Genomic DNA, 26,831 nt, shown 5'->3' on the forward strand with positions numbered 1-26,831 from the left:
ATAATAATAATAATATATTTTAATAATTTCAATAGAGAGAAAATGTAGAGGCTGGTGAGACAACTGTTTATAGCTGCTACAGTCTCTGTGATGTCTAGGAAAGTTTTTTGTAAAAAGTTTTATTGTGAAATTGATACATTTGATTTGTGTTCCTATTGGATTTGATTAACAAAACAAAAAATTATGTTCTGAAGGATATGCAGGAAAGGAGAGGGACTGATATCTAGATAAACTACATATCTAGTGTAACAGCAGAAATTCTGTGTGCTTTTATTATTTTATGTTTTGTTCTTCTGGAATGTTCCAACTTTCCTTTTTTGGCACATGTTTTGACTCTAAAGCATTAAATGCTGCTTATGTGAAAGTCTCCTTATGGTGCATTCCTGTGGTGGTTATTTACCTATTCCTTTCTGCACTATTGAACTACTGGAGCTGTTGCATACTGCATCTGAGGCCTGCACGCTGAAGTTATACGTCGTCCCACACTGAAGCCCTGCCATGGAACAGGAAGTGTTTGTTGTGAAACACTGATGTTTGTCCCCTTGTGCATTAACAGCCATGGCGTAGTACCACACCGAGCCCCTGCTGGTGGACCATGAAAGTGCAGCTGAGCTGTTTCCACATGACACAGACACGTTTAGGCTCAGAGGTGCACATGGAGCTAAGAACAGAGAAACACATACATTGGGATTAGAGAAAAAAATAGACAGGATTGACAGATAATGTGACAGTCATAATATTGGACAATCTAAAAATGTCTAGGTTCATGTCTAGGTTTCTTCTGAATACTGTATCATATACACTACCAGTCAAAAGTTTGGACACATCTTCTAATTCCATGGTCTTTCCTGATGTTTATTTCTTTCTACATTGTAAAACAATGCTGAAGGTGGCCGAAATACACAATAATGTCCTTTGAACAGTTGATATTGAGATATGTCTGCTACTGATGCTCTGTAAAGCCTTCATAACGGCTCTAATCTGAGGTGCTGTTAATTGGTGATTTCTGAGGCTGGCAACTCTAAATGAATTTCCCCTCTGCAGCAGAGGTCAGTTTTGGTCTTGCTTTACTGGGATGGTCTTCATATGAGCCAGTTTCATCATGGTGCTTGATGGGTTTTGCAAATGCACTTGACAATACTGTTCTTGCAAGAACTATTCCAGAACACCTGACCTTCGTGTCTTAAAATAACAACTGACTGTTTTTTGTTGTCATTACATATGGATTACTTAAGTCCATGTGTGTTATTTCATAGTTTTGAAATCTCCAGTATTGTTCTAGAATGTAGAAAATAAATCCCTAAACAAAAAACATTGAATTAAAAGGTTTTCAAACTTTTGACCGGTAGTGTAGATCTCACAGAAAAATGCTAACCCTGTCATCTGTCCTTTTGTGTAATCTGTATTTTTAGAGGACATTGTGTACATGGAGATTTGTGTTGAGAATTTGATTAAGTCTCACTTGTGCGGAAGGTGAGGGCCTGGCTGGCAGGGCTGGTGCAGTTCTGGTCTGAAGCAATCAGGCTGAGTGTGTACGGCTGTCCACAGTGCAGGCGATTCAGGGTGCAGTTCTCTCTGGTGCTGCTGCAGTTCTGGACATCGCCATCCCACCCAGTGGCTGTTAGATAGTAGGACTGAGCAAGGTTAGAGGGTGCCCAGGTCACCAATGCACCCTGTGTGTCACACTGTGGTGTCACATTCAGTGCCTGAGGAGCACACGGGGCTGCAGAGGAAAAGAGCACAATGACAGGGTGTGTAAGATGAACAAATTCGTTTAACACTGATTCATTCCTTTTTGTTCAGTACAGCCTTCACAATTCAGCACAAAATTTCATGATTTGAAAATTTTTTTATTTGATCGAGATTCACATCTTTCTTACTCAGTGAAACACTGTTGTGTTTCTATCATTGCATTACTTTGTGTATGTGCATGTATTTGTGTATGTACAGTACCTGTCTGAAGGTAATATGGAGGACTTCGAAGACTGTTGCATTTATCCGAGCTGGTAGAGACTATAATGGCATACTTCATGCCACAGCGAGCACCATTAAGCACACAGGAAGTACTGGTGCTGTTACACTCCAGGAAACTGAGGTCCTGCCCCTCTGCTGTGACAACAAGGATGGATGAGCTTGACTGGGTGAGCCAGCTGACTCTTATAGAGCTGCTGCGGCACTCCGTCACAGCGCTAATGCCCTTCAGAGAGCAGGGCCCTGAGAGATAACAGATCGGATGACTCCATGGATTAATGTGTGCTATGCAAAACTCAAGAACTTTTTAGATCTCAGATAGTCTACCAAAAGAATTTATACCAAGTATAGCAGTGTTGTGATAGCAGATCAGACATGAACACAAAATTAAAGTCATAATGTGAAGCTATCTAGGTAAGCTTGGTACTGAAATTAGATTGTTTAATTCTGCATTTTACAGAATGAGTTGCAAGCTAGTTTACCTGTCTCAATATTGAAGGAGCTGTTGTATTGTCCACTAGCACACCAGGAGTTGATGGCAGTAACTTGGAAGGTGTACTGTGTGCCACACAGTAGGCTGGGGACATTACAGAAAAGGTCAGAGGTGCTGCAGTTGGAACTGGCCCCGCCCCCTGATACTGCTAACACCTGGTAAGACTCTGCACCAGCCGTTCTTTGCCATGACACCCAGACCGAGTTGGTCACGCAGTCAAGGTTGCCGCTCAGACCCTGAGGTATACATGGAGCTACACACATACACACATACGAGCAGAGTTAAAAACAAAATGTTTCATAAACTAGTGATATTGTTTTGCTAGGGTATTTGTAAAAATTGCTCCTAACTATATGCAGATTCGAACTTTTCATGACTAGATAAACCAACAATGTTGCAGGTTGTCTGTAATTTTCTTCTTTGAAGCCAACACTAAAAATTGTACACAGCCAACTAAACTCTGCCTTCATATGATTATTTGGCTTCACAACATTTTCTGTTCTAGCCCTCTCCCAATCTTTGTTACCCAGCTGTGTTCACCCATTCTATGTCGTTTCATTGATTCTTTTAGTTTAGTTGTTTAACTAATTTTAATTATTTGTGTATCCTGTCATGTCATATGAAAGCCACGAAGGCTGCTTAGTGCTTAGCTGATGGCTATAAACTGGTGGCTCCCTGTCTTACCTACTGGATGTTATAATGGATTTTGATGTGGTGTAGCTGTTGTAGCACAGTTACCTGTTGAAACAGGTTTAGCTGCACTGGGTACACTCTGACAGCTGCCCCGAACTGTCCTCACTGTCACAGACAAGGACAAACCACAAACCAGGTCTCTGATTGTGCAGCTTGTGCCCGTTGTGTTACAAGACAGGCTGATGTTGCTGCCCACTGCCTCCACAATGAAGTATTCTGCATCTGGATTGGCTGCCCAGGTTACGGTCATGGCACTGGCTGTACAGTTCATCTGAATTTGCACATTTTGGGGAGTACAGGGAGCTGGAGAGAGAGGAGGAATTAATCAGGCATCTCAAATTAGGCCATTGGCTGCAAAACATCAGCATATTAGTGTCATGATGTAAATAATTTATCTCACACTCTGTACTTTATGATCTAACTGTATATGTGTGTATGATGGTCAAACACTTTACTAGAGGGTCCCTCACCCGAGCGCAATTGAGTCACAACACTCTTGCCACTGCTACATGTGTCATCCAGAGCGACCACAGTGATGCTGTAGGACGTTCCACAGAGCAACTGGCCAATGGTGCAGGAGGGTAGGCTGGAGTTACAGGAGATGGTGTGAGACCTGTTGATATTTACAGCATCAGCCCAATATCTTAGGGCTCCACTGGATGCCAACCATGTTACTGCTGCTGAGTTAGAGCTGCAGATCAGGGAGGCCTGCACACTGGTGGGCACACAGGGGACTGAGCAAGAGGTTGGAGAGGAATAGAAAAATAAGAAACATATTAGTGGGTTGATTTTTGGAGTCATGTAAATATTTGAGAAAATTCCTCCAGCGAGCAGGTATACTGACACTGAGCAAAATCATTATAAAATTTGATTCATTAATTATGCAATTAAATATTTATGAAACAAAGGCACAAGACGATACCTTAGAGAGGCAGAGCTAAAAACAATAAGTTACAGCCACAAACTCTGCATGGATAACTGTACATTGTACAAAACGAGACATAAAGTATGTATATTCAGAGTTTACTGATCGTTATAAAACTGTTATTTGGTAAACTGCAATGATTTCCCATTCAAATACCTTGTATGTTTGGAAAAACTCTGCAGTATTGTACCTGACTGGAGATTGACTTGAGCAGCGCTGCTGTTACAGTGGCCATCCTGGCCAACAGAAGTGAGGGTGTAGAGTTGGCCACAGTTCAAATTGGGTAAGGAACAGCTTGTGTTAGTGGTGCTACATTGCACCTGGTTTCCGTTAGCTCCCACTGCTTGTACCAGGTAGGACAAAACGCCCTGTCCTGCTTCCCATGACACAAGTCCTGTACTGGTCCAGCAGTCCATGAGGGCACTGAGTCTCTGTGGTTTACATGGAACTGACAAATCACAAATGAGTTTCAGTTTTGCACTAAAATAAATAACATGAAATATATCATATGATAAAAAAGATTTTTTTCATAATACATATTTATTTCATTCTATTGTCTGTACCACTCATCCGATCTATCATTGGGTCACAGGGAGTCTGTGCCTATCTCAGGCGTCATCATGCATCAAGGCAGGATACACCATGGACAGAGTGCCAACCCATCGCAGGGCACACACACTCATTCACTTACGCAATCACACACTACAGCTAATTTAGAGACTCCAATCAGCCTAGAAGCATGTCTTTGGACTGTGGGAGGAAACCAGAGCCACCAGAGGAAATCCACCAAGCATGGGGAGAACATGCAAACTCCACACACACAGAGACGCGATCCCAGGATGCTGGAGGTGTGAGACGAACGTGCTAACCACTAAGTCACCGTGCCACCCTTTCATAATACATATCACAATGTTAAATTTTTATTTCTTTAGTTTATAGTTGGACGTTACTAGCACTACTTTCAACAGTATCAATCTAGTAGATGAAAAAAATCAAAGGATTCATTCATTCATTCATTCAGACAATGGACAAAAACCCTGATCATTTATTACAGGCATGTGTGTTGTACCTGTGTTTAGCTGAACACTGCTGCTGTATATGCTGGTGCATATGCTGTCAGAAGCTGAGACAGTGAAGTTGTAGTTCAGTCCACACAGCAGCCCCGTGAACACACAGGTGGTACTGTTACTGTTGCATGATGATGGATAACCTCCACTTCCCTGAGCAAGTGCTCTGTAGGAAGTGGCTCCACTGCTGGGCTGCCAGCTCACAGTGATGGCACCAGATGTACAGTTCAAAGTAGGGTTCAGGGGGACAGGGACACATGGCACTGTAGGAAAAAGGCTAAAGGGTTGTTTGGAATACTGGTATTTGATATTCAAACAAATTCATGCCCTCTTCATAATCTAAAACTAATCATAAAGAGATAAAAAAATGCCTTGTTATGAAAAACAATGAAAAATTGTTTAATTATTGATGCAGTGACAATTACTGCAAAAAGACGTTATGGAAGAAATCTCCAGTGTCACATGTTTGCATCAGGATTTGGGTCTGAGAGCTGTCTTACCTGAATGCAGCTGTAGGACTGGATATCCTCTCACGCTGCATTTGTTATTAATTGCAGCCACGCTAATGGTGTACACGTCACTGCACAGTAGGTTGTACACATTGCAGAAGGTTCCAGTGGTGTTACATCCTGTCATGTACCCTCTGGTACCAAGAGCCTGGACTTCATAGGACTCGGCCCCGCCATTAGGATCCCATTGTACCAGTGCAGAGTTAGCTTGGCAGTTAATGCTGGAAATAATACGTGCAAGAGGACAGGGTGCTGATGGACAGTGAAGGAGAGAGAAACAGAAAGGGGGGGGTAAACATTTCTGCTGAACATTTAATACATACATGCTTGATTAGTAAACTGCGATCTCTGCAATACCTGACGCAACCTGTACGGCAGTGCTCTGATTGCTGCTGCATTGACTGTTTGATGCTGTCACGGTTATGTTGTATATCTGCCCACATGCCAGTTGCCTCAGATCACAGCTGCTAGAGTTTGTTGTACAGGATGAGTTTTGACCAACTGAAGCTCTGGCAACAGCAGTGTAATAGACTGCACCATTGACAGAAGTCCAGTTCAGTGAGAAAGAGCTGGAGTTACAGTTCAGTTGCACGAAGACAATATCAGGTCTGCAGGGAGCTAAATATGGAAGGAGTCAGGACATTAATTTTTCAAACATTAACTTTGCAAACTATCTGAAGCATTCAGGTAATGTGAATACCACTAGGAAAATAAGCTACAAACATTTTAAAAAAAATATTTTGCAATGGCTTACTCAGAATTTTATACTTTTAAAATGTAGGCTCTATCTTAGTCTACTTTAATGTGGACATACCACCTTGAAATGGGTGTTGTCTTTTTTTTCTCACAACCTTAAGATTGCTTTAGTCTCTGTCTCACAATACCACCCTAAGATGGCTAGAAACTTTCTCACACCTGAACGGAAGTCCACTGCCAGACTTGGTAAACTCGAGCACTCATTCCCAACGGCCACCACCTGCACTGAGTATACTGCCCCGCAGGTGAGGGTCTTCAGAGTGCAGTATGTGTTGGCACCAGAGCTATTACATGAAACATAGTCACTAGATCTGCTTGTAGCAAAGACAAGGTAGTTCGTTGCACCCTGGCTGGCATTCCATGACACGCGTGCTTCATTTTTGGTGCAGTCCATCACCACGGAGACACCCATTGGGACACATGGAGCTGGATAGAGAAAATGAACATGTGAGATGTGGTCAGAAATCTTGAGTAATGGAGGCAATGAAAAAAACCTGCATCCTTCTAGCTTAACATGGCATTAAATGTGGTTTGTACTTGTTAAAAATGTTAAAACGCTTGTCCCTTGAGCAACATTTACAATCGCTTATAGTAATCGACATGTGTCTGACCTGTGTTGAAGGATGTCTGCCCACTGGGTTTTGAATTGCACAGGAGACGGGATGCAGTTACACTGACATTGTATTTCTGTCCACACTGCAGTGTTGCAGTGCCACAGCTTGTTGTTGATGACATGCATATTGTGACTGTGCCATCTGGGCCCACCATGCTGGCCATATAATGATCAGCTGTGTTTGATAAGCCCCAGGTCACTGTAATGATGTTGGAAAGACAGTCCACAGAAGTAGAGACAGCAGTGGGGGGACACGGATCTGCAGGGGACACAGGAGTGTTAATATCTGATGTCCTTATCCAGAGCAACTCAAATTTTAGCTTATTTTATACAGCTGAGGGTTAAGAACCTTGCTCAGGGCTTTCTGTACAAAAGTTTGCAAAAAAGAAATTTGCAAAAAGTTAAAAAATGACAAAAATTACAGCATTATTAACTGTCTCAAGATTGTTAAAACAGAAAAATGAAACCTTGTCTCTTTACATCCATTTTGCGAATGATAATTTTACCTAATTTGGGTCTTGCTTAAATCTATATGCCAAAGTCTTTACACTAACGTGTATATTTGATTGTTTACACATATAAAGCAGGCCAGTTGGTACCCTAAATACCTGAGACGGGAGCTGGGAGGGAGCAAAAATATAGATGATTGAGCTGAGATGCCTAGCCCGTTCATAATTTGGCAAATCTTGATCTATTATGTATGGCCTGATTCATGAACTGAATCTTAACTATGTTCCAATTAGAACTATGTATAATCTCTATTTCATTATGCATTTCTGCATGCTGAATGTTGTATGAGTTTAGTGTTCATTCATGTTGTTGGTATGCACACCTGTCTGCAGGATGGAAGTGTTGCTTGGACTGCTCCTGCACACTTGCCCCACACTTGACACCTTGAAATAGTACTGCTGTCCACACTGGAGATCTGAGAAATAAGCGATGGTAGTGTTGGTGGTTTGCCCCACCTGTTGGCCAATATTGTTTTCAGCAGTCACCAGGTATGACTGAGCAGCTCGGCTGGATCTCCAGGTCACAGATGCAACCCTCAGGCCACAGTCCATAGTGGTGTTTAAAGTCTGAGTTATACATGGTGCTGCACAGGATAAACACACTTTTGATTAGATCATTAATATTCATAAAGGAGACCGTTCATGTTTATTGATATTCGAATCTGGTGGTTTTGCTGTTCTGCAACCTACACAGGTAAAGCTGTTACAAAATGGTTGGAAGGTGTCTCACCCATGTAGATTGTGGTGTTGTCACTAGGGATACTGCTGCACTGTAGGTCACTTGCGAAGACTCGTGCTATATAGGTCTCTCCACACAACAGGTCAGTCCAGGTACATACTGTTGTATTGGTGGTGCAAATGTGGGTGCCACCTAATGTCTGTCCCCAAGCAACTGCAGTATAAGTTACTGCACCATCACTGCCGGTCCAGCTGACAGAGGCAATATTGTTCTCACATTGAATGAAGGTGTTCATACCAGTTGGTACACATGGGGCTACAAGAAAGGATCAATAAGGTTTCTTTTATTGGAGCAATAAAATAAAGATTTCTCACTCTGACCTTAGTAGGGATAATCTCACTAGTATCTAAAGCCTGCTGCTGTATTCATAAAGACTGTCCAGTGCTTATCACATTGAGGAAAAAATTAATGCAAAGTTTGTTTGTGTGAGACTGACATTTTATTGTTACATTTTGGGTAGCACATGGAGAGCTATAATATGTATGAGGCAGTTGTACCAGTTGAAAACTTGGCGGTGGCGCTTGTGAGGCTCTGACACTGATCATTCTGCCCCAACACTCTAAAACTGTAGCTCTGGCCACAGGAAACCTCCACCTGCACTCTGTTCATGGAGCTCTGGAAGGCACTTGTGTAGCCAAGGTTTCCTGTGACTGAGATGGTGTAACGGAGTGCACCCGTGGCATTCGACCAGTTCAGCTGGAGTGTATTGCTGGTGCATGACCCAGTCACGGTGAGGTTTTGTGCCTGGCAGGGTTCTGAAGAAAGTTTAGATTATTAAAGCCCCTTAATCGACTTAAGTCATGCTTAAATATAATGTGCATATCAGAATAAAATCAAGAAGCAAAATATGTAAAAAGAATGTAGTCATGAGAGAGAAAGACCTGTAGTAATATTGACAGGTGTGCTGAAATCACTTGAGCACTGTCTGGTATAGGCTCTAACACGCAGGGAGTACTGCACTCCACACTGCAGTCCACTGAAGCTGCAGCTGTCTGAACTCGAGTTACACACTACAGCAGCTACTCCAGCTGTGTAAGTGGCACTGCCCAGGTAGTACATGACTCCTGGCCTCTGTTCCCAGGTCAGTACGGCCGTGCGAGTACCACACTGTAGGTTTGCACCCACATACTGGGGCACACAGGGTCCTAGAGATTATAGGCAGTCATTAACATTATATACAGTGTACTATTTATTGTTAACTGATTTAAGGTTATAATTATAACATGTTTAAGTGCAGGTGAATTCTCAATTCTAATTTGTCAGAAGGTATTAATTAACTAACAGAAATAACTGACTCCAAGTGTTTTATTCCTTACTTAAGTTGCTCAAGACTAAGACTCACGGCTTTGGAAGGTGATGCCAGTTTCCAGGCTAACAGCACCCGCACTGTTGATGGCTGTCAGGCTGAGACTGTACGTCTGTCCACACTCCAGGTATGTAATGTTACAGCTGTTCTGTGCTGTGACACATTTTAATTGGGCCCCATTGTAGCTAGTAGCGGTAAGTTCATAGGATGTTGCTCCTTCACTCCATGCCCAGGTCACAGATGCCGAATCATTTGCACACTGAACTGCTACGACAAAGCTGGTTGGGTCTGGTAGGCAGGGGACTGGACACAATGACAATTCAGGCAATCAATAACTGCAGGAGCAATGCTCGACACAATTGTTTCATTAGAAATGTACCCTCAAACATTTTATATGCATATATTCTGTCTTGCCACTAACCTGTAGTGACCAAAGCCCCTACACTGTATGAGCTGTTGAGACTGGTGCCAATGGCTATTGCACGGGCAACATAAACTGTCCCACACAGGACTCCTTGCACAGTGCATGATGTCTCTGTGGTCTGGCAGTAAAGTGTGTCCCCTTGGTGTCCCTCCAGCACGACCATGTATCTCACTGCCCCGACACTTGGCTCCCATGTCACCTGCCCTTGGTTACGCGTTGCTCGGGTTGCCAGAATGGTAGGAGGACATGGCTCTGAAAAAACACATTTTCTGTTTGTTTTTGGACTGAAATATTCATCCACAGATGACACTTACAGAGACTTTCCACTGAAAACCAATATGCTCTTATATGCAAGCACATCTTTGAAAAAGAAACTGAAAAAGTGCTGCTTACTGAGTACAACCACCTTTCAGTGATGTAACAGATTCAAGTCTTTAAGGGTAAGCTCCTACCAGCTTTGCACACTGTTTGCATTTTTTGCCCATTTTTGATTTTCACCAGTTTTTTCTGTTTTTCTTTAACTGCAAATTTCAAACAATGTCACAGATTCTCAATAAGATTCAGTTCTGGACGTAGATTTGGTCACTTAACAAAAAATCACCTTTTTTAACCACTCTTGTGTTGCTTTAGCACAGTGTTTGGGACTACTGTCAAACTGCAAGTTTGTCCCAGTTATTTTTTTGTATGTTCTCATGCTTTCTACTCCAGAGAGAATGCTCTGTATTACATGGGTTGGCTAACTCTCCCTCACCTGTGTTGAGTGTAAGTGTGTTGGATGAGACCCCATCCTGGTAGATATTGCTGTAGGCGGTCAAAGTGATGTTGTAGATCTGACTGCAGTTCAGTCTGTAGAGCACACATGAGGTGTCACGGGTCAAGCAGGACGACTGTAAGCCCTGCTTCGACACAGCCTGAGCAGTGTAGTTATCAGCACCTCGGGTCATGTCCCACAGGAGCAGAGCGACAGGTGGCGTGTAGGTCACACTCACCAGCACTGGAACGCATGGCCCTGATATCACAAGATAAACTTGTTAAAATTACAAATTTGCCTAGTAAATATTACAGTGAAAAAAATAATAAAAAGAATAAATTCTTCCCATTTATAAAGGAAAAAGTACAGCAGAATAATTTACAATGCAATAAGGAAGGAATAAATATCACCTGTCTGAAGGTATCGAGCCATGGAAGCGGAGCTATTGCAAATGCTTCCCATGGCCTGGACTGTGACATTGTACTTGTCTCCACATAACAAATTGTTCAGGTTGCAGTTTGTCTGATTAGAGTTGCAGGAGACGCTGGTTCCTGAGAAGCCACTCACAGCGATGGCCTTGTACCTCAATGCACCAGCACTCAACGACCATGAGAGTATAGCCGTGCCGGTCAGAATGTCCATCTGAGCCAAGATGTTATAGGGAGGACATGGAACTGTGACAGGGAAGACAAAAATTGAGAACATAATTGACAGGGTTTGGTGTGTAGAAATGAATGTCAAAAATACCAATAAAATATAGAAAAACATCTGTATCCTTTAGCGACAGATCATAGCATCCTGTTAATGGCTAATAATCATTGCTAGCTATTTTATATATTTATGTAAATGGATGGAGTTTTTTTTGTGTGTGTGTGTGTTTATTACCTGAGTCTGTGTTTTTGATGTTGCTGGGCTGGCTACTGCAGGACAAATCAGAGGCGACCACACTTGCATGGTAGATGTTTCCACAGGCTAGACCACTAATGCTGCAGCGTTCAGAAAGGCTCTGGCAGTTAGTGGAGCGCCCCCCACTGTCCATCACCATGGCTGTGTAAAATTGTGCCCCCGAGCTCTTGTTCCAGGACACTGTCAGGTTGCGGGCTTGGCAGTCCAAGTCCAGGATGATGTTTTGTGGAACACATGGTACTGAAGCAGAGAAAATATAGAAATTCTGAGTAGATTTAATATGAAATATCAATAAGTTGAAAGTAGTGAGGCCCGTGTCCCTGTCAGTCCCACTGAAGAACGCATGACCTCTTTATATGTCACTTCAAGTGAAGATGGGATGGCCTTTCTACCTGTGGTCCCAGTGAAGAGGTGTGGCCACTGAGCCCCATACGAATATGTTTATATAACATAAACAAAAAATACTTCAGGGGCTTAGATCTTAAAAATTAGTTTGTTAAAGTAGATCTAAGGGGAATAAAAACATACTTAAGACTTCTCACCTGTCTTGAAGCGCGTCGGGGGACTTGGCAAGCTAGTGCAAGAGCTGTGTTGTGCCACCACTGTGGCTGTGTACTGCAGGCCACACACCAGACTTCTGAGGTCGCAAGTTCCATCAAAGCCATTGCAGCGGTCTGTGACTGTTCCATTCATGCTTACAGCATTTACTGTATAGAGCTGACCACCTGCACTGCTTGTCCACCTCACCCTCGCCACATTATCAGTGCAGCTCACAGTGGCATTGAGGCCTGGTGGCTGGCATGGTGCTACACACGCAAATAACATGATTAGGACAATGTTAAACAGGGAACATTCCTAGTAGCACTGTGTAAAGGTTATAGCAGATTATACCACAGTACTGTTGAGTTCTTACATTTGATTGGTCAGAAAGAATTTTGACAGTAGCGCAGCTATAATAATTAATAAGTTGTAATATGTTTCTATAGTAACACAAGAGGCTGGAGAAGGGACAAATAATTATAGCTAATATAATAAGTGGCATTCCACAACATTGAATTTAACTATAAATGGATAATTATTCAATAACTAACTGTGAACATCAGATTATAAGTGTTTATTACTTACAAAATGTATATTAATTTTGCTAGTGATTAAAAACAAGCATTTTATTCAGTTCTCTAATGCATAGAAAGTGGGTGATGAATGAGAAAGAAATTCAGATGTCTCTGTTAGGATGTTACCTGTCTGTACCATTATGGCTGTACTCTGAGAACTATTACAGGTTCGTCCTGCTGCAGTGACAGTCACCATGTATGACTGACCACAGGGAAGGGATGTGACCTCACAGGAAGTGCTACCATTCAGAGTAGAGCAGCAGGAAGCTGCACCCTCAAATGGCTCAAGTGTGGCTGTGTATGTAAGAGCTCCAACACTGGGCAACCACTGAACACTGACTGTCCCCATGGCACAACCCACTGACACATTCACACCCTCAGGGGCACATGGTACTAAAGTAAAATAGTCAAAGTAAAATATAGTCAAGTAAAATATAGGCTCTTTTGTTAATATATGTGAAATTTATGAATATACATAAGTACATGCATTAATAACCTATTAATAATATATATATATATATATATATATATATATATATATATATATATATATATATATATATATATATATATATATATATATATATATATATATATTTCTAGCTCTACAGATTAAATCATCTTTATACAATATCTACAGTATACTGTAGGCCTCTCTCTCTCTCTCTTCCTCTTTGTGTTTCTCACCTGTCTCAGACTGTATGGTGTTGCTGTCTCTACTGCTGCACCATGCATTGGTGGCTGTGAGGCTGAAACTGTAATTCTTCCCACACTGTAACCCAGAGACAGCACACATGCTGTCATTGGACTTGCACTGAAAGCGCTGTCTGTAATTGTCCATTGCTAGAACAGTGTAAGACTCTGCCCCAGCTGATGTGTTCCACACCACCCAGGCTAAGTTGGACAGACAGTCCATCTCCACACTCGTCAAAGTGGGGACGCAGGGAGCTACATGTATAAAAACATGTAAACATGCTGCATGAAAAATTGTCATTGACTAAACACTGAGTTTTCAATAACACAGAAATCCACACTGACCTGCTTGAATAATTTTATAAGGTGAACTGACTCCATTGCAGCCATTTTGACTCGGTATTACGGAAATGTTGTAGGTTCTACCACATGGCACATTGATGCTGCAGGACGTGGTTGTGCTGTTGCAGGTGTAATAGCCATTTAAAGTGATAGCCTGCACCAGGTAGCTGACACCGGCTATACTGGAGGTCCAGTTCACTGAGATAGTGTTGGAACTGCAAATTATATTTGTGCTGATGGCCTGAGGAGGACATGGAGCTGGAGACACAAACACAGCAGTTCACAGATCAGACGTGCTATACTCTGTATAATATACTATGCTGTACTCTGCTATACTATATGCACTTGGTAAAGAGACCAACTGCAAAGCCAAAGGCATTATTCCTCCTTTTCACACTAAATTTGAATTGGATTAGTAATGTATGTAACTCTATAAAGACGTGAGACGTGACATTCTAGCTGAAGTATCCTCATTGAAGCTGAAACTATTGAAACTATTGAAGATTGAAACTGTAATCTTGGCTCTATATTCACCTGAGATGGCACTTCGTACAGAACTGTGGCTGCTGTTGCACTTATCATTCTGGGCTAACACTGTCACATTGTAGGTCACGCCGCAGAGGATGTTGGAAACTGTGAAGAAGAGCTTATCTGTAACAGTGTAAATCACTTGACCAGCACTAGCCTCCACCATGGCTCTGTACTGGGTGGCTTCACCACTCTGCTGCCAGGTGACGTTAAGCACTGTTGATTGACATGCCAGTATTGCCTGGACATTCTGAGGCACGCAGGGAGCTGCAATGATAAGGTGAGATAGAGGTCAAGATCTTTAATATATCCTCAAGAGGGGTGGTCAAAAGTATTCTGAGATAAATGGTTATCTGAGGAATTAGATAGTAATTCAAAAACCCTGGCAAAGTAAAGAGGGTGTCCCATCTCACCGGTTTTGACAATCTGGCTCTGGCTCTTCGGTCCTATACACGTTCCAACAACTCCTGACACATAAACCTCATATGTCTGTCCACACTCGAGTCCAGGAATGTTACAGGTTGTTCCATTGCTGCTGCAATTGAATCTTTGTCCCCTGTTGCTCTGAGCAACAGCCAGGTAAGAGTTAGAACCCTGAGAGATCTGCCAGGAGACGGACATAACATTTGACTCACAAGGAACCTGGGCAGACACCTGATTTGGGGGACATGGGCCTGCAATAATGGAATAGAATTGGTTATGTTATGTACATAAAAATAGCAACCACCATCAGTGCTTATTGCATATCAGTAATCAGGGCGAAAATCGATAATGTTGTATACCAACTGTCCCAAAATTGCTATCAAATTATTATTTGTGGTTCAAATTGAATGCAAATACATTGCCGTGAAAGCTAATAAAATTCCCTTTAATCTGATATAAATATAAAAAATGCTCTTTGTTAAATTGACCATCTGCCAGTGTAATTCCCATATATATAAATATATATATACACTACCAGTCAAAAGTTTGGACACATCTTCTAATTCCATGGTCTTTCCTGATGTTTACTTAATACACAATAATGTCCTCTGAACAGTTGATATTGAGATATGTCTGCTATTGGTGCTCTGTAAAGCCTTCATAACAGCTCTAATCTGCTGTTAATTGGTGATTTCTGAGGCTGGTAACTCAAAATGAACTTCCCCTCTGCAGCAGAGGTAAATTTTGGTCTTGCTTTCCTAGGATGGTCTTCATGTGAGCCAGTTTCATCATGGTGCTTGATGGGTTTTGCAAATGCACTTGACAATACTGTTCTTGCAAGAACTATTCCAGAACATCTGACCTTCGTGTCTTAAAATAACAACTGACTGTTGTTTTTTGTTGTCATTACATATGGATTACTTAAGTCCATGTGTGTTATTCCATAGTTTTGAAATCTCCAGTATTGTTCTAGAATGTCGAAAATAAATCCCTAAACAAAAAACATTGAATTAAAAGGTGTGTCCAAACTTTTGACTGGTAGTGTATATACAGATGTTTTGGCTCTGGCTCATGGGTGGTCAAGGCTTACTGATGCATGTAGGGAATGCATCCAACTTGAACTACTGTTGCTCAAATTGCTGAAGAAGTTAATGCTGATTCTGATAGAAAGGTTTCAGAATATGAAGTGCATGACAGTCAGGGCTGTTTTGGCAGAAAAAGGGGGTAGTATATCTTCTCAAAGGACAATACTATAGAAATGAACTTGGATATATTTTAGAGAAGTCAATGTGCAGCTTGTATAGCAGTATAGATTTACTGTCCTCTGAAAATAATTCAACATACGGCCATTATTGTCTAAATAGCTGGCAACAAAAGTGAGTACACCCTAAGTGATAACAGCTGTACATTGTTTAACCATGCAAAGTCAATATCCTATTCATCATGTTCATGTGTTTGTCAGCTTGATAGGACCATACAAATTTGTGTATCTTATATTTGAGCATTTAATATTTGAGTACAATTCACTCATACCGACCACTCAACATGGCACCTCATGGTAAAGAACTCTCAGAGGATTTGAGAATTAGAATTGTTACTCTCCACAAAGACGGGTTAAGCCTCAAGAAGATTGGTAACACCCTGAAACTGAGTTACAGTACAGTGGCCAGGGTCATACAGAGGTTTTCCAAGACAGATTCCACTCGGAACAGGCCTTGCAAGGGTCGATCAAAGAAGTTGAGTCCTTGTGCTATGCGTCAGGTGCAGAAGCTGCCTTTGAAAAACAGATGCATAAGTACTGCCAGCATTGCTTTAGAGGTTGCAAAAGCAGGAGGTCAGCTTGTCAGTGCTCAGACCATACACCGCACACTGCAACAAGTTGGTTTGCATGCCTGTCATCCCAGAAGGAAGACTCTTCTGAAGCTGGCTCACAAGAAAGCCCGCAAACAGTTTGCCGAAGACAACCTGTCCAAGAGCATGAATTACTGGAACCATGTCCTGTGGTCTGATGCAACTAAGATAAACTTGTTTGGGCCATATGGTGTCCAGCATGTGTGGCGATGCCCTGGTGAGGAGTACCAAGAAAAGTGTCTCTTGCCTACAGTTAAGCATAGTGGTGGTAGGATCATGGTCTGGGGCTGCATAAGTTCTGCTGGTACTGGGGGGCTGCGGTTCATTGAGGGAAACATGGATTCCAACATGTACTGTGACATTCTGAAGCAGAACATGATGCCCTCCCTTCAAAAACTGGGCCAAACAGCAGTTTTCCAACATGATAACGACCCCAAACACAGTGCCAAGATGACAACTGCCTTGCTGAGGAAGCTGAAGGTGAAGGTGATGGAGTGGCCAAGTATGTCTCCAGACCTGAACCCTATTGAGCACCTGTGGGGCATCCTCAAGTGGAAGGTGGAGAAGCGCCATGTGTCTAACATCCAGCAACTCCGTGATATCATTATGGATGAGTGGAAGAGGATCCCAGCAACAACGTGCAGCTCTGGTGAATTCCATGCCCAGGAGGATTAAGGCCGTGCTAGATAACAGTGGTGCTCACACAAAATATTGACACTTTGGACACAGTTTTGACATGTTCAATAATTGCGCCACCTGCACTCAATCACACGGCGCCTACTTAAAGCCCTCACCCACAGAGCCCAGCGGCTAGTATTAAAACTGTTGAAGCTAGAGTACCGAGTTACTGCTCCAGTATTTTCGAGTTGGATATTTCCTTTCATCGTATTGCCTTTTTTTCCCTGCCTTAGTTATTAAAGCCGTGTTGGACCTGCTCTCTGTCTCCGTGTGTGTTGTGACAGAATACTAGCCCTAAAAACAACAAAGTATGAGATCCTACCAGGAAGATGGAAGGTCAGCACAACGGCACACCTCCTACAGCAGCTCAGCCGCAAACTGACCCGTCTGCCGCCCTGGTTCCGCAGCAGCCGACAGCTGAACCACCTTCCCCACCGGACCCTATCACTGCTCTGGCGGCCTCACTACAGCAAGCGGTACTGTCCGTGACGACACGACCGACCTGTCCGGTAGCCAAACCAGCATTATTCTCAGGCGGAGCAGCCGAATGTGCCGGTTTCATCATGCAATGCCAGCTCTATTTTGAGGTTGTTCCTCAGCTGTTCCCCGATGACCGTGCTAAAATAGCCTTTATCCTGTTGCTGCTGTCCTGTGAGGCCCGATGCTGGGCAGAGGCATTGTGGACATCGGAGAGCCCAGTGTTCGTGTCATTAATGAACTTTCAGGCCCACTTCAAGGCGGTTTTCGGTGTGGGCGCTTCCACCCTCTCGACACATGATGAGCTGTTCACTCTACGGCAAGGTAGAAACACCATCCACGAGTATACGCTGCGCTTCCACACGCTGGCGGCATCTAGCGGATGGAATGAGACGGCGCTACTCGCGGCGTACCAGCGGGGGTTACAGCCCGAGATCCGATGGCAGATGGCCATATATGAAGACTCCAGCAGCCTGGAGGCCTTCCTGTTGAAGGCTCAGACAGTGGCCCAACATCTCGTTGCGGTTCCGGGTGGAGGGAACAACCGTTCCGAGGCTTCAACCCGCGAGAAGTTCTCTGCACCAGAGCCGATGCAAACGGACGAGTACCATCTATCCGCAGATGAACGGCAGCGCCGGCTTCATCATGGGCTCTGTCTCTACTGCGGAGAGTCTGGTCATTCCATTCCTACCTGTCCCGTCCGTCCTGTACACCCAGCGGTGAGTACTATCCACCTCAGCTCAGTACTCTCTAATCCTCGGTATCATGATGCCACATTAATTTTTGACTCTCACTCTTATTCTGTCAGCGTGCTCTTCGACTCGGGCGTGTCCGGGAACTTTTCCACCCGCATCCTCTCTGCATGCCATATCCCACGAAAAAGGAACCCGACACGCTATCGTATCACAACCATCCAAGGAAAGCCGCTGGGTCAAGGACTGGTGCAGTGGCGGACGCCGGAATTGACGCTGCACATCGGCTGTATGCATGAGGAGGTGCTCTCGCTGTTGGTGTTGGAGGAGGCCAGGGTGGACGTTGTCCTAGGATGCCCATGGCTGGCGCAACATCAACCCATGATTCGGTGGAGTACAGGATGCATTGAACAGCGGAGCGATCATTGCCTCAGCTCTTGCCTACACGGACTCCCGCACCTCCACCTAGATCTGTTCTCCTGGGGTCGACGAACATCGAGAGCCCCCCTACTGGCCGTGAAGTGGACCTCCCAGGAGAGTATCAGGATTACACGGAGGTGTTTAGCAAAGTCTCCGCTACAAAGCTCCCACCACATCGATCCTGGGATTGTGCTGTGGACCTTCTGCCCAACGCTAAGATGCCCAAAGGGCACGTCTATCCCCTGTCTGTCCCGGAGCATAAGGACATGGAAGAATATATCAAAGAGGAACTCCGCCAGGGGTTCATACACCCTTCTACCTCCCCGGCGGCATCCAGCTTCTTCTTTGTGGCAAAAAAGGATGGTGGGCTTCGACCGTGTATCGATTACCGGGAATCTTAATGCCCAAACGGTGAAATTCGCCTACCCCTTGCCGCTCGTCCCAGCTGCTCTTGAGGAGTTATGTGGAGCTCGTATCTTCACCAAGCTGGACCTGAGAAGCACATATAACCTCATCTGCATTTGTCAGGGAGATGAGTGGAAGACGGCGTTCATCACACCTTCTGGGCACTACGAGTACCGGGTCATGCCATATGGGCTCACAAATGCTCCAGCGGTATTCCAGAATTTCATGAACGAAATCTTCCATGATATGCTCCACCGGTTCGTCATCGTATACATTGATGACATTCTAATCTACTCTTCCAACCGGTCGGAGCACATCCACCATGTCCGTCAGGTACTCGACCGCCTCCACTGTCACCACCTTTTTCTCAAACTTGAAAAGTGCGAGTTCCACCAAACTGTCGTGCAGTTTCTGGGTTACATCATCTCCGCTGCGGGTATTAAAATGGACCAGGCAAAAGTAGATGCAGTGATGAACTGGCCGCAGCCAGAGACAGTCAAGGAGCTGCAACGGTTTCTGGGGTTTGCGAATTTCTACCGCCACTTCATCCACAACTACAGCCAAATCACTGCTCCCCTCACTTCATTATTATGCGGACAGCCTAAGACCCTCACCTGGTCGAAGTTAGCAGTCGAAGCTTTCCAGCAGCTAAAAGCCGCCTTTTGTTCCGCTCCTACATTATTGCATCCTGATCCTAGCCAGCCTTTCGTAGTCGAGGTAGATGCCTCTGCGCTAGGGGTAGGAGCGGTGCTGTCACAACGGGGAGGTAAGCCCCTGGCACTCCATCCATGCGCCTTCTTTTCAAGGAAATTAACCCCGGCGGAGCGTAACTATGACATCGGAAACCGTGAGCTGTTAGCAATTAAGTTGGCACTGGAGGAATGGCGGCACTGGCTGGAGGGGGCTGTCCATCCCTTTGAAGTCATCACTGATCACAAGAATCTACAATACCTCAAAGAAGCCAAACGCTTAAACCCACGACAAGTGTGCTGGGCGCTCTTCTTCACGAGGTTTCGATTCACAGTCTCCTATCATCCTGGTTGTAAGAACACAAAAGCCAACGCATTATCCAGAATGTATTCACCAGACCCTCAATCCGACGCATGTGAACCAGTACTTCCTCCAGATCTGTTCATCTGCCCCATCCTCTGGGCTGTCGACGAGGATATCCGTGCCACCTCCGCGAATGAACCCGCTCCGCTGGGGAGCCCAGTAGGCAAAACCTACGTTCCAGTGTCCCTCCGTCTTAACCTCCTGGACTCTGTGCACTCATCTCTGGGCTCCGGCCATCCGGGCAGACAACGCACCCTCTCACTCCTCCAGAACAGGTATTGGTGGCCAAATATGAGTAAGGATGTAAACCAGTTTGTGAAAGGTTGTTCCGTTTGTGCTGTGATTTCCACACCCCGCCGCTTACTGGAAGGGAAACTCATGCCACTCCCTATTCCCCACCGACCATGGTCCCACCTGGGAGTGGACTTCATCACCGACCTGCCGGCGTCGGAAGGCTTTACCACCATCCTCTAAAGCTTGTAAACTCATACCCCTCAAGGGCCTACCCACTGCCCTGGAGACAGCTAAAGCCCTCTTCCACCAAGTGTTCAGACACTTCGGCATTCTCGAAGATATCGTGTCAGACAGAGGGCCCCAGTTCATTTCCAGGGTATGGAGGGGTTTCTTAGGACAACTGGGTACATCCGTAAGCTTATCCTCTGGTTACCACCCTCAATCTAACGGCCAAACGGAGCGGAAAATCCAGGAAATTGGGCACTACCTCCGAGCATACTGCCACGAACACCAGCATGATTGGAGCCAATACTTGCCCTGGGCCGAGTATGCACAAAACTCACTCCGCCAAGAAACCACCGGGCTCACCCCTTTTCAGTGCATACTCGGCTATCAGCCAGACTCTGTTCCCGTGGTCAGGCGAACCTGCTGAAATACCTTCAGTTGATCACTGGTTCCGAGAGAGTGAGAGGGTCTGGGGATCGGCGCATGTCCACCTCCACCTGCGCAAAGAAACACCGTGCTACCATCCAGGCGACCGAGTATGGCTTTCCATCCGGGACATCCGCCTCAAACTCCCCTGTAGAAAGCTCAGCTCCCGCTATATCGGTCCCTTCAACATCCGTAGGCGCATAAATGATGTATCTTACAAACTCATCCTTCCTGCGCACTACTGAATCTCACCCACCTTCCATGTGTCTCTTCTAAAACCATACACTAACCCTGTTCTCCCTCCTCCTACAGAGCCCGAGATCTCGTCGCTGCCCCAGATCGACGCAGACAACACAGTCTACCAAGTCCGAGAGATAATGAACCCCAGAAGACGCGGCGGCCATCTGCAATATCTGGTCGACTGGGAGGGGTATGGTCCCCCAAGGAAAGATCATGGGTGGACCGGGATGACATCCTCGATCTGGCACTGCTCGCCGACTTCCATCAGCACCACCTAGACCGACCCGCTCCCAGAGGCCCCGGGGCACTGTCACAGGCACAAACACCTCAGCCGCACCCCCGCGCTCCCAATCACCGGACTTTTAATCGTGCCACCTGCACTCAATCACACGGTGCCTACTTAAAGCCCTCACCCACAGAGCCCAGCGGCTAGTATTAAAACAGTTGAAGCTAGAGTACCGAGTTACTGCTCCAGCATTTTCGAGTTGGATATTTCCTTTTGTCGTATTGCCTTTTTTTCCCTGCCTTAGTTATTAAAGCCGTGTTGGACCTGCTCTCTGTCTCTGTGTGTGTTGTGACAATAAAAAAGTGGTTGCTGAAATGTGAGGGGTGTACTCACTTTTGTGAGATACTGTATATATATATATATATATATATATATATATATATATATATATATATATATATATATATATATTTCTTTTTTTTGTAAGCTACTTTGCTGACATATGGAACAAATCCATATGTTTTGTTGAATCAGGGAAATTTTTCAGCTATTTAATGAGTGAATACTGCATCAAATTATTTGGTAAGAAAATATTTTTGATATATGCAATTATTTACTACTATTTGATGGTACTTTTTTAATAAAATGAAAATCATAGGTCATGGTAGCAGGTGTGCGTTTTTTTGACAACTTCTTTGCAAATATTTTCCAGATTTTTTTTTATAGCAAATTAAAGACAAAACATTGATTACATATAAAAAATAAAAGTAAAGCCAGAATTTCTTGCCTCTGGCATGATTGCAGAATGTATGAATTCTGGAAGGCAGTGGTTTTTCAATGGCCATGTGAAATATATAGAGTGCTTTTATGTTACAAGACAAAAATCCTTTGGAATGCAAAGTTTGAAGGCAGTACCTCTTTTAGATCAAAGGTTATAGAAATTTAAAGGCATTTTTTACCGATTCGGGTCTGTAAACTCTGCGTTTCGCAAAGGCATTTATATAGAGATAAAATTCTCAAAAATGATAATTTATTTCCGATTTCAAATGCATCTAACTTTTGATCTAGAAGTGATATTTTCAAAATTGTCTCAATGAGATCTTTCAGAAACAACCATTACAATAAGAAAAATACTAAGCTGAAAATTTGATGCTGGTTGCTATAAAAAGATTGTATACACAAAATGATCTCTTGTACCTAAAAAGGAAGGTAACAGTTTTGAATATTGACATTCAATTTTGATATTTTAAGGACCTGTTACCTGAGGTAGTGGACACCCACCCCTGGGAAGGGCTAGAGCAGGTGTACCCCTGACCAGTGACACTGATCTGATAGGTCTGGGCACATTGCAGGCGAGTTATGTTACAGGAAACTCCAGTTGTGCTGCAAGTCACATGGTCACCCACATCCAGGGCATCAGCAGAGGCATTGTAATATAGAATGCCATAACCAGGAAGCCATGAAACTAAAGCAGAGTTACTACTGCAGTCCAACAATACACGAGGACTTGAGTGAGGACATGGCCCTGGACAGACAGAAGATAAGAATGAAAAAAGCTACATATATACTTATTCTTTTAAATAAGGTAAATAATAATACAGAACAAAAAATTAAAAATGGGTTGTAAGTGACTTTGTTCCTAAATGTTCATTCTCAGTACCTGTAGACACGGTGAAGGGTTTGCTGGGCTGAGACCTGCAACCACCATTCTCTGCAACAACTGTGATATTGTAGTCTTGACCACAGCGGAGATCTTGAAAATCAAATGTGGTGTCTATGTTGCTGAAGTTGGACTTGTATCCTTGACTACTCACTGCATACACCACATAACTGTCAGCTCCACGGGCAATGTCCCACATTACTGATGTAATTGAAGTGTCACAATCGTAGATTGCTGTGACATGGGTAGGGATGCAAGGAGCTGAAAAGGACAAAGTAGTGGGTGAAAGAGTAATAGTCTCGCTCTCTTACAAGGCATCTCTCATCTGTATGCAACTATCACTGTCTCTTATTTCATGGCAGGTATCACTGTTTCTCATCATTGCATATGCAACTCTGTCTTTCACTAGTATCCAGATATTTCTATCTCTCACCTGTATTTAGGTTTTTCTTTCTATCACCTGTGTGAGGTGTCACTGCCAACACACCTTTCTATAGGTACCTCTGTCTCTCAACCGTGTACTCTAACCTGTGTGTCTCTCGCTACTGTGTAAGAATTTTTGGCTTTTATGTGTGTACGCATCTGTCTTTTAACTTTAAACAGATTTTCCTATATCTCACAAGTATGCAGGTATCTTTTTCAGATACTGTACCTCTCACCTGTATGCAGGTATGCAACTGCCTCAGCAATGAGTAACTATCACTGTCTGCCACCATTGCATAAGTAATTTTGTCTTTCACCTGGGGGTGCAGGTAGCTCTATTGCTTGCCTGTCTACCTCCATTAACTTTACCTGTGATGAGATCCACAGAGGTGCTAGGCTGGCTGGTACACTGTTGCGTAACCCCAATAACAGTGACTGTATATATCTCTCCACAGTGAAACTGGTTAAAAGTGCAGGATGATGCTCCGGTGCTACAGTTCACCACTCCACCTGCGTTATTCACTGCCAACACTCTGTATGACTGGTCCACTCCGGTGGTGTTCCACCATACTGTGGCAATGCTGGTATTGCACGCTAGAGAAACTGACAGGTTCTCTGGTTTACAGGGGGCTGATGGAAAAGAATAGGAGTAGCCCATTATCACACAGACAAAAACATTTGAATGACATTAAATAAGTGTCCACTTTCTGTCTTTCTTTGGATTCAAACCATCTACAGTGATTCTATGCATCTCTCTCTCAAGTCTGTACCTGTCTGTACTTGGAGATCAGAACCCTGGATGGTACAGTGAATGTTGGAGGTTGTCACAGCAATGCCATAACTGCGTCCACATCTTAAGCCCTGGATGGTACAGGAAGAGCTGCTGGTGTTACAGGATGGACGTGTGCCATCAGTGCCTATAGCCAACGCAGTGTATGTTTTGTTTCCAGTAGCAGCCCACTGCACAGCCAATGTATTGGCACTGCAGTTAAGCTGAGTTTGAACATTACTTATCAGACATGGTGCTGCAGAGATAGAAAGGAGAAGAAATAAGGAGCAGAAAAGAAAAGAATGTCAACAGCTTTAGCCTAGTACAAAAAATCCATAGTGTGAGAAATACTACCTTTTTACAAAATGTCTACAGTCAATAGTCTTTACTTATGTGATATAACTAACAAGTTTGAACAGATGTTGCCACTCATGACTGTAAGCTGGTGTATGACTTGTTTACCTGAGGAAAATTGGAAGGTGCTGTTTGCAGTGCTGTTGCAGAACCCAGTGGAAGAGATTACAGTAGCTGTGTATGTGCGTTCACAATCCAGCTTTACCACACAGAAAGTAGTGTTGGATGTACAAGAGATGAAACCACCATCATTGCTCACAAGAGTAGCGGTGTAAAAGAGGGCACCGACACCACCATACCAAGTGAGATTACCCAGGTTTGTGCCACAACTAGCAGTGGCTGCCAGCCCAGAAGGTGAGCATGGAGCTAAGCACAAAGAGGACACAAAATTTAATAAGTGCTGTCTTCCTAGAACTAAATGTCCCAATGTTATCTTGCATACCTGTGTGAATTTGCACTGGTGCACTGTACTGGCTGATGCAGGTGTTATCCTGTGCTGCCACCCATACTGTGAAGAGCCAACCACACTGGAGATGGTTTAATATGATAGATGTTGCTGTGGTGTTAAAAGTGGAATTTGTTGTGCTGTCCTGCTGAGAGAACAAGAAGTATGTGACGTCTGGCCAAGGGCTGGGGTCCCATGTGATGATGATGTCATTGGTGCCACACTGAGTAACTCCGGCCATGTTGACAGGGGGGCAGATAGCTGGAAAAAAGGGGTGTTGTGATGTTACTGTTATTGATGTTAAAAGCTTAAAAAAATTATGTGTATTGGTGGGAGGGGCTTAAGTTTGAAAAGATCGCCAAGGCTGACCATAGTTCTGCCATCATTACCATTATTTTACATAGCTCTACACCTTTTTTCACCTGATCTCAGTAGCACAGGTAGGCTTGGGTCACTCCTGCAGCCACGCTGTATAGTAACGACTGTGATACTGTAGTCCTTTCCACATTGGAGGTCCAGGAAGGAGCAGCTCGTTCCGTTTGTGGTGCAGTTGTGTCTGAATCCATCTAAGCTTATGGCTGTAGCAATGTAGCTCTCAGCATTGAGAGCAGCAGACCAGCTGACAGAGCCAACATTATTTCGACAGAGCAGGGTTGCCTGGACTCTAGTGGGTGGACATGGACCTGATGCCAAGAAGGAACGAGGTTCAGAGTACAAGTCTTACAATGATCATACCCTAAAGCTTAGTGGTGTTGGAAAGTTCACTTGCATGTGTATGTACCTGCAGTGAAGGTGGAAGCACTACTTGGGTAGCCATTGCACGTGTCCGAAAATGGAGTGACCACAAAGTTGTAAGTCTGTGAGCAGTGCATGTTGGGTATTTGGCAGTAGTTATTTGAGGTGCGACAGTATTTGACATCGCCATCACGTCCCAGGGCAGTGACGTCATATCCTATGGCACCAGGACTGAGTGTCCAGGTTACTAATGCTGTATTATTTGCACACTGCAGACTGACAGACACATTCTGAGGAGCACATGGTGCTGAAAAGAAGAGTGGAATGGAGAAAAAAAGATGGTATTAAATGAAAGTGTATGAAAAGTACAACATGGGTGTCTATAAATGGGAATAGGAGTTTTTAGCTGCTACCCTAACCACTCAAGAAGTCCATGTGTTTGTGTACTATAGTGCTAAATGTTACTTGGCATTCATTTGATTACCAGTTTGCAATTGGGTCCTGGCGACATTGGTACTGTTGCATTGTCCTGCCATAGCCCCCACACTGACATTGTACAATCTTCCACAGAGCAGAGAAGAAAATGAGCAACGTGTCTGGTTGCTGGTGCAAGAGTCTGAGTGGTCCTGAGTTTGAACACGGGCATTGAAGCTCTCCCGACCCAGGCTTTCATTCCAGCTTAACACAGCCATGCTCGTTCCACAACTGTAGTTAACAAGCACTGCTGCAGGAGTGCACGGATCTACAGCATGGAG

General features: G+C 44.0%; 1 protein-coding gene across 1 annotated transcript in view; it reads right to left on the minus strand.

Moving 5' to 3' along the window:
* LOC131365857 (uncharacterized) overlaps positions 1–26,831 on the minus strand; it is a 39,265-nt gene that overhangs the window by 2,521 nt on the left and 9,913 nt on the right. The window contains exons 18-53 of the mRNA XM_058409748.1: positions 26,561–26,818; positions 26,123–26,383; positions 25,764–26,024; positions 25,339–25,602; positions 25,005–25,262; positions 24,544–24,798; positions 24,143–24,403; positions 23,351–23,611; positions 22,952–23,215; positions 14,754–15,014; positions 14,347–14,607; positions 13,816–14,070; positions 13,465–13,725; positions 12,904–13,170; positions 12,205–12,468; positions 11,642–11,902; positions 11,167–11,430; positions 10,757–11,014; positions 10,003–10,257; positions 9,618–9,884; positions 9,157–9,420; positions 8,773–9,030; positions 8,267–8,530; positions 7,860–8,120; positions 7,026–7,286; positions 6,574–6,840; positions 6,016–6,276; positions 5,650–5,910; positions 5,152–5,412; positions 4,273–4,530; positions 3,628–3,891; positions 3,203–3,460; positions 2,454–2,717; positions 1,954–2,214; positions 1,463–1,723; positions 401–661 (exon numbers count right to left, since the gene is read on the minus strand). Coding sequence (XP_058265731.1) covers positions 401–661; positions 1,463–1,723; positions 1,954–2,214; positions 2,454–2,717; positions 3,203–3,460; positions 3,628–3,891; positions 4,273–4,530; positions 5,152–5,412; positions 5,650–5,910; positions 6,016–6,276; positions 6,574–6,840; positions 7,026–7,286; positions 7,860–8,120; positions 8,267–8,530; positions 8,773–9,030; positions 9,157–9,420; positions 9,618–9,884; positions 10,003–10,257; positions 10,757–11,014; positions 11,167–11,430; positions 11,642–11,902; positions 12,205–12,468; positions 12,904–13,170; positions 13,465–13,725; positions 13,816–14,070; positions 14,347–14,607; positions 14,754–15,014; positions 22,952–23,215; positions 23,351–23,611; positions 24,143–24,403; positions 24,544–24,798; positions 25,005–25,262; positions 25,339–25,602; positions 25,764–26,024; positions 26,123–26,383; positions 26,561–26,818 — 9,402 coding nt within the window. The remainder of the gene's footprint in view (positions 1–400; positions 662–1,462; positions 1,724–1,953; positions 2,215–2,453; positions 2,718–3,202; positions 3,461–3,627; positions 3,892–4,272; positions 4,531–5,151; positions 5,413–5,649; positions 5,911–6,015; positions 6,277–6,573; positions 6,841–7,025; positions 7,287–7,859; positions 8,121–8,266; positions 8,531–8,772; positions 9,031–9,156; positions 9,421–9,617; positions 9,885–10,002; positions 10,258–10,756; positions 11,015–11,166; positions 11,431–11,641; positions 11,903–12,204; positions 12,469–12,903; positions 13,171–13,464; positions 13,726–13,815; positions 14,071–14,346; positions 14,608–14,753; positions 15,015–22,951; positions 23,216–23,350; positions 23,612–24,142; positions 24,404–24,543; positions 24,799–25,004; positions 25,263–25,338; positions 25,603–25,763; positions 26,025–26,122; positions 26,384–26,560; positions 26,819–26,831) is intronic.

This window comes from Hemibagrus wyckioides, linkage group LG15, assembly GCF_019097595.1.
Source record: "Hemibagrus wyckioides isolate EC202008001 linkage group LG15, SWU_Hwy_1.0, whole genome shotgun sequence".
NCBI lineage: Eukaryota > Metazoa > Chordata > Actinopteri > Siluriformes > Bagridae > Hemibagrus > Hemibagrus wyckioides.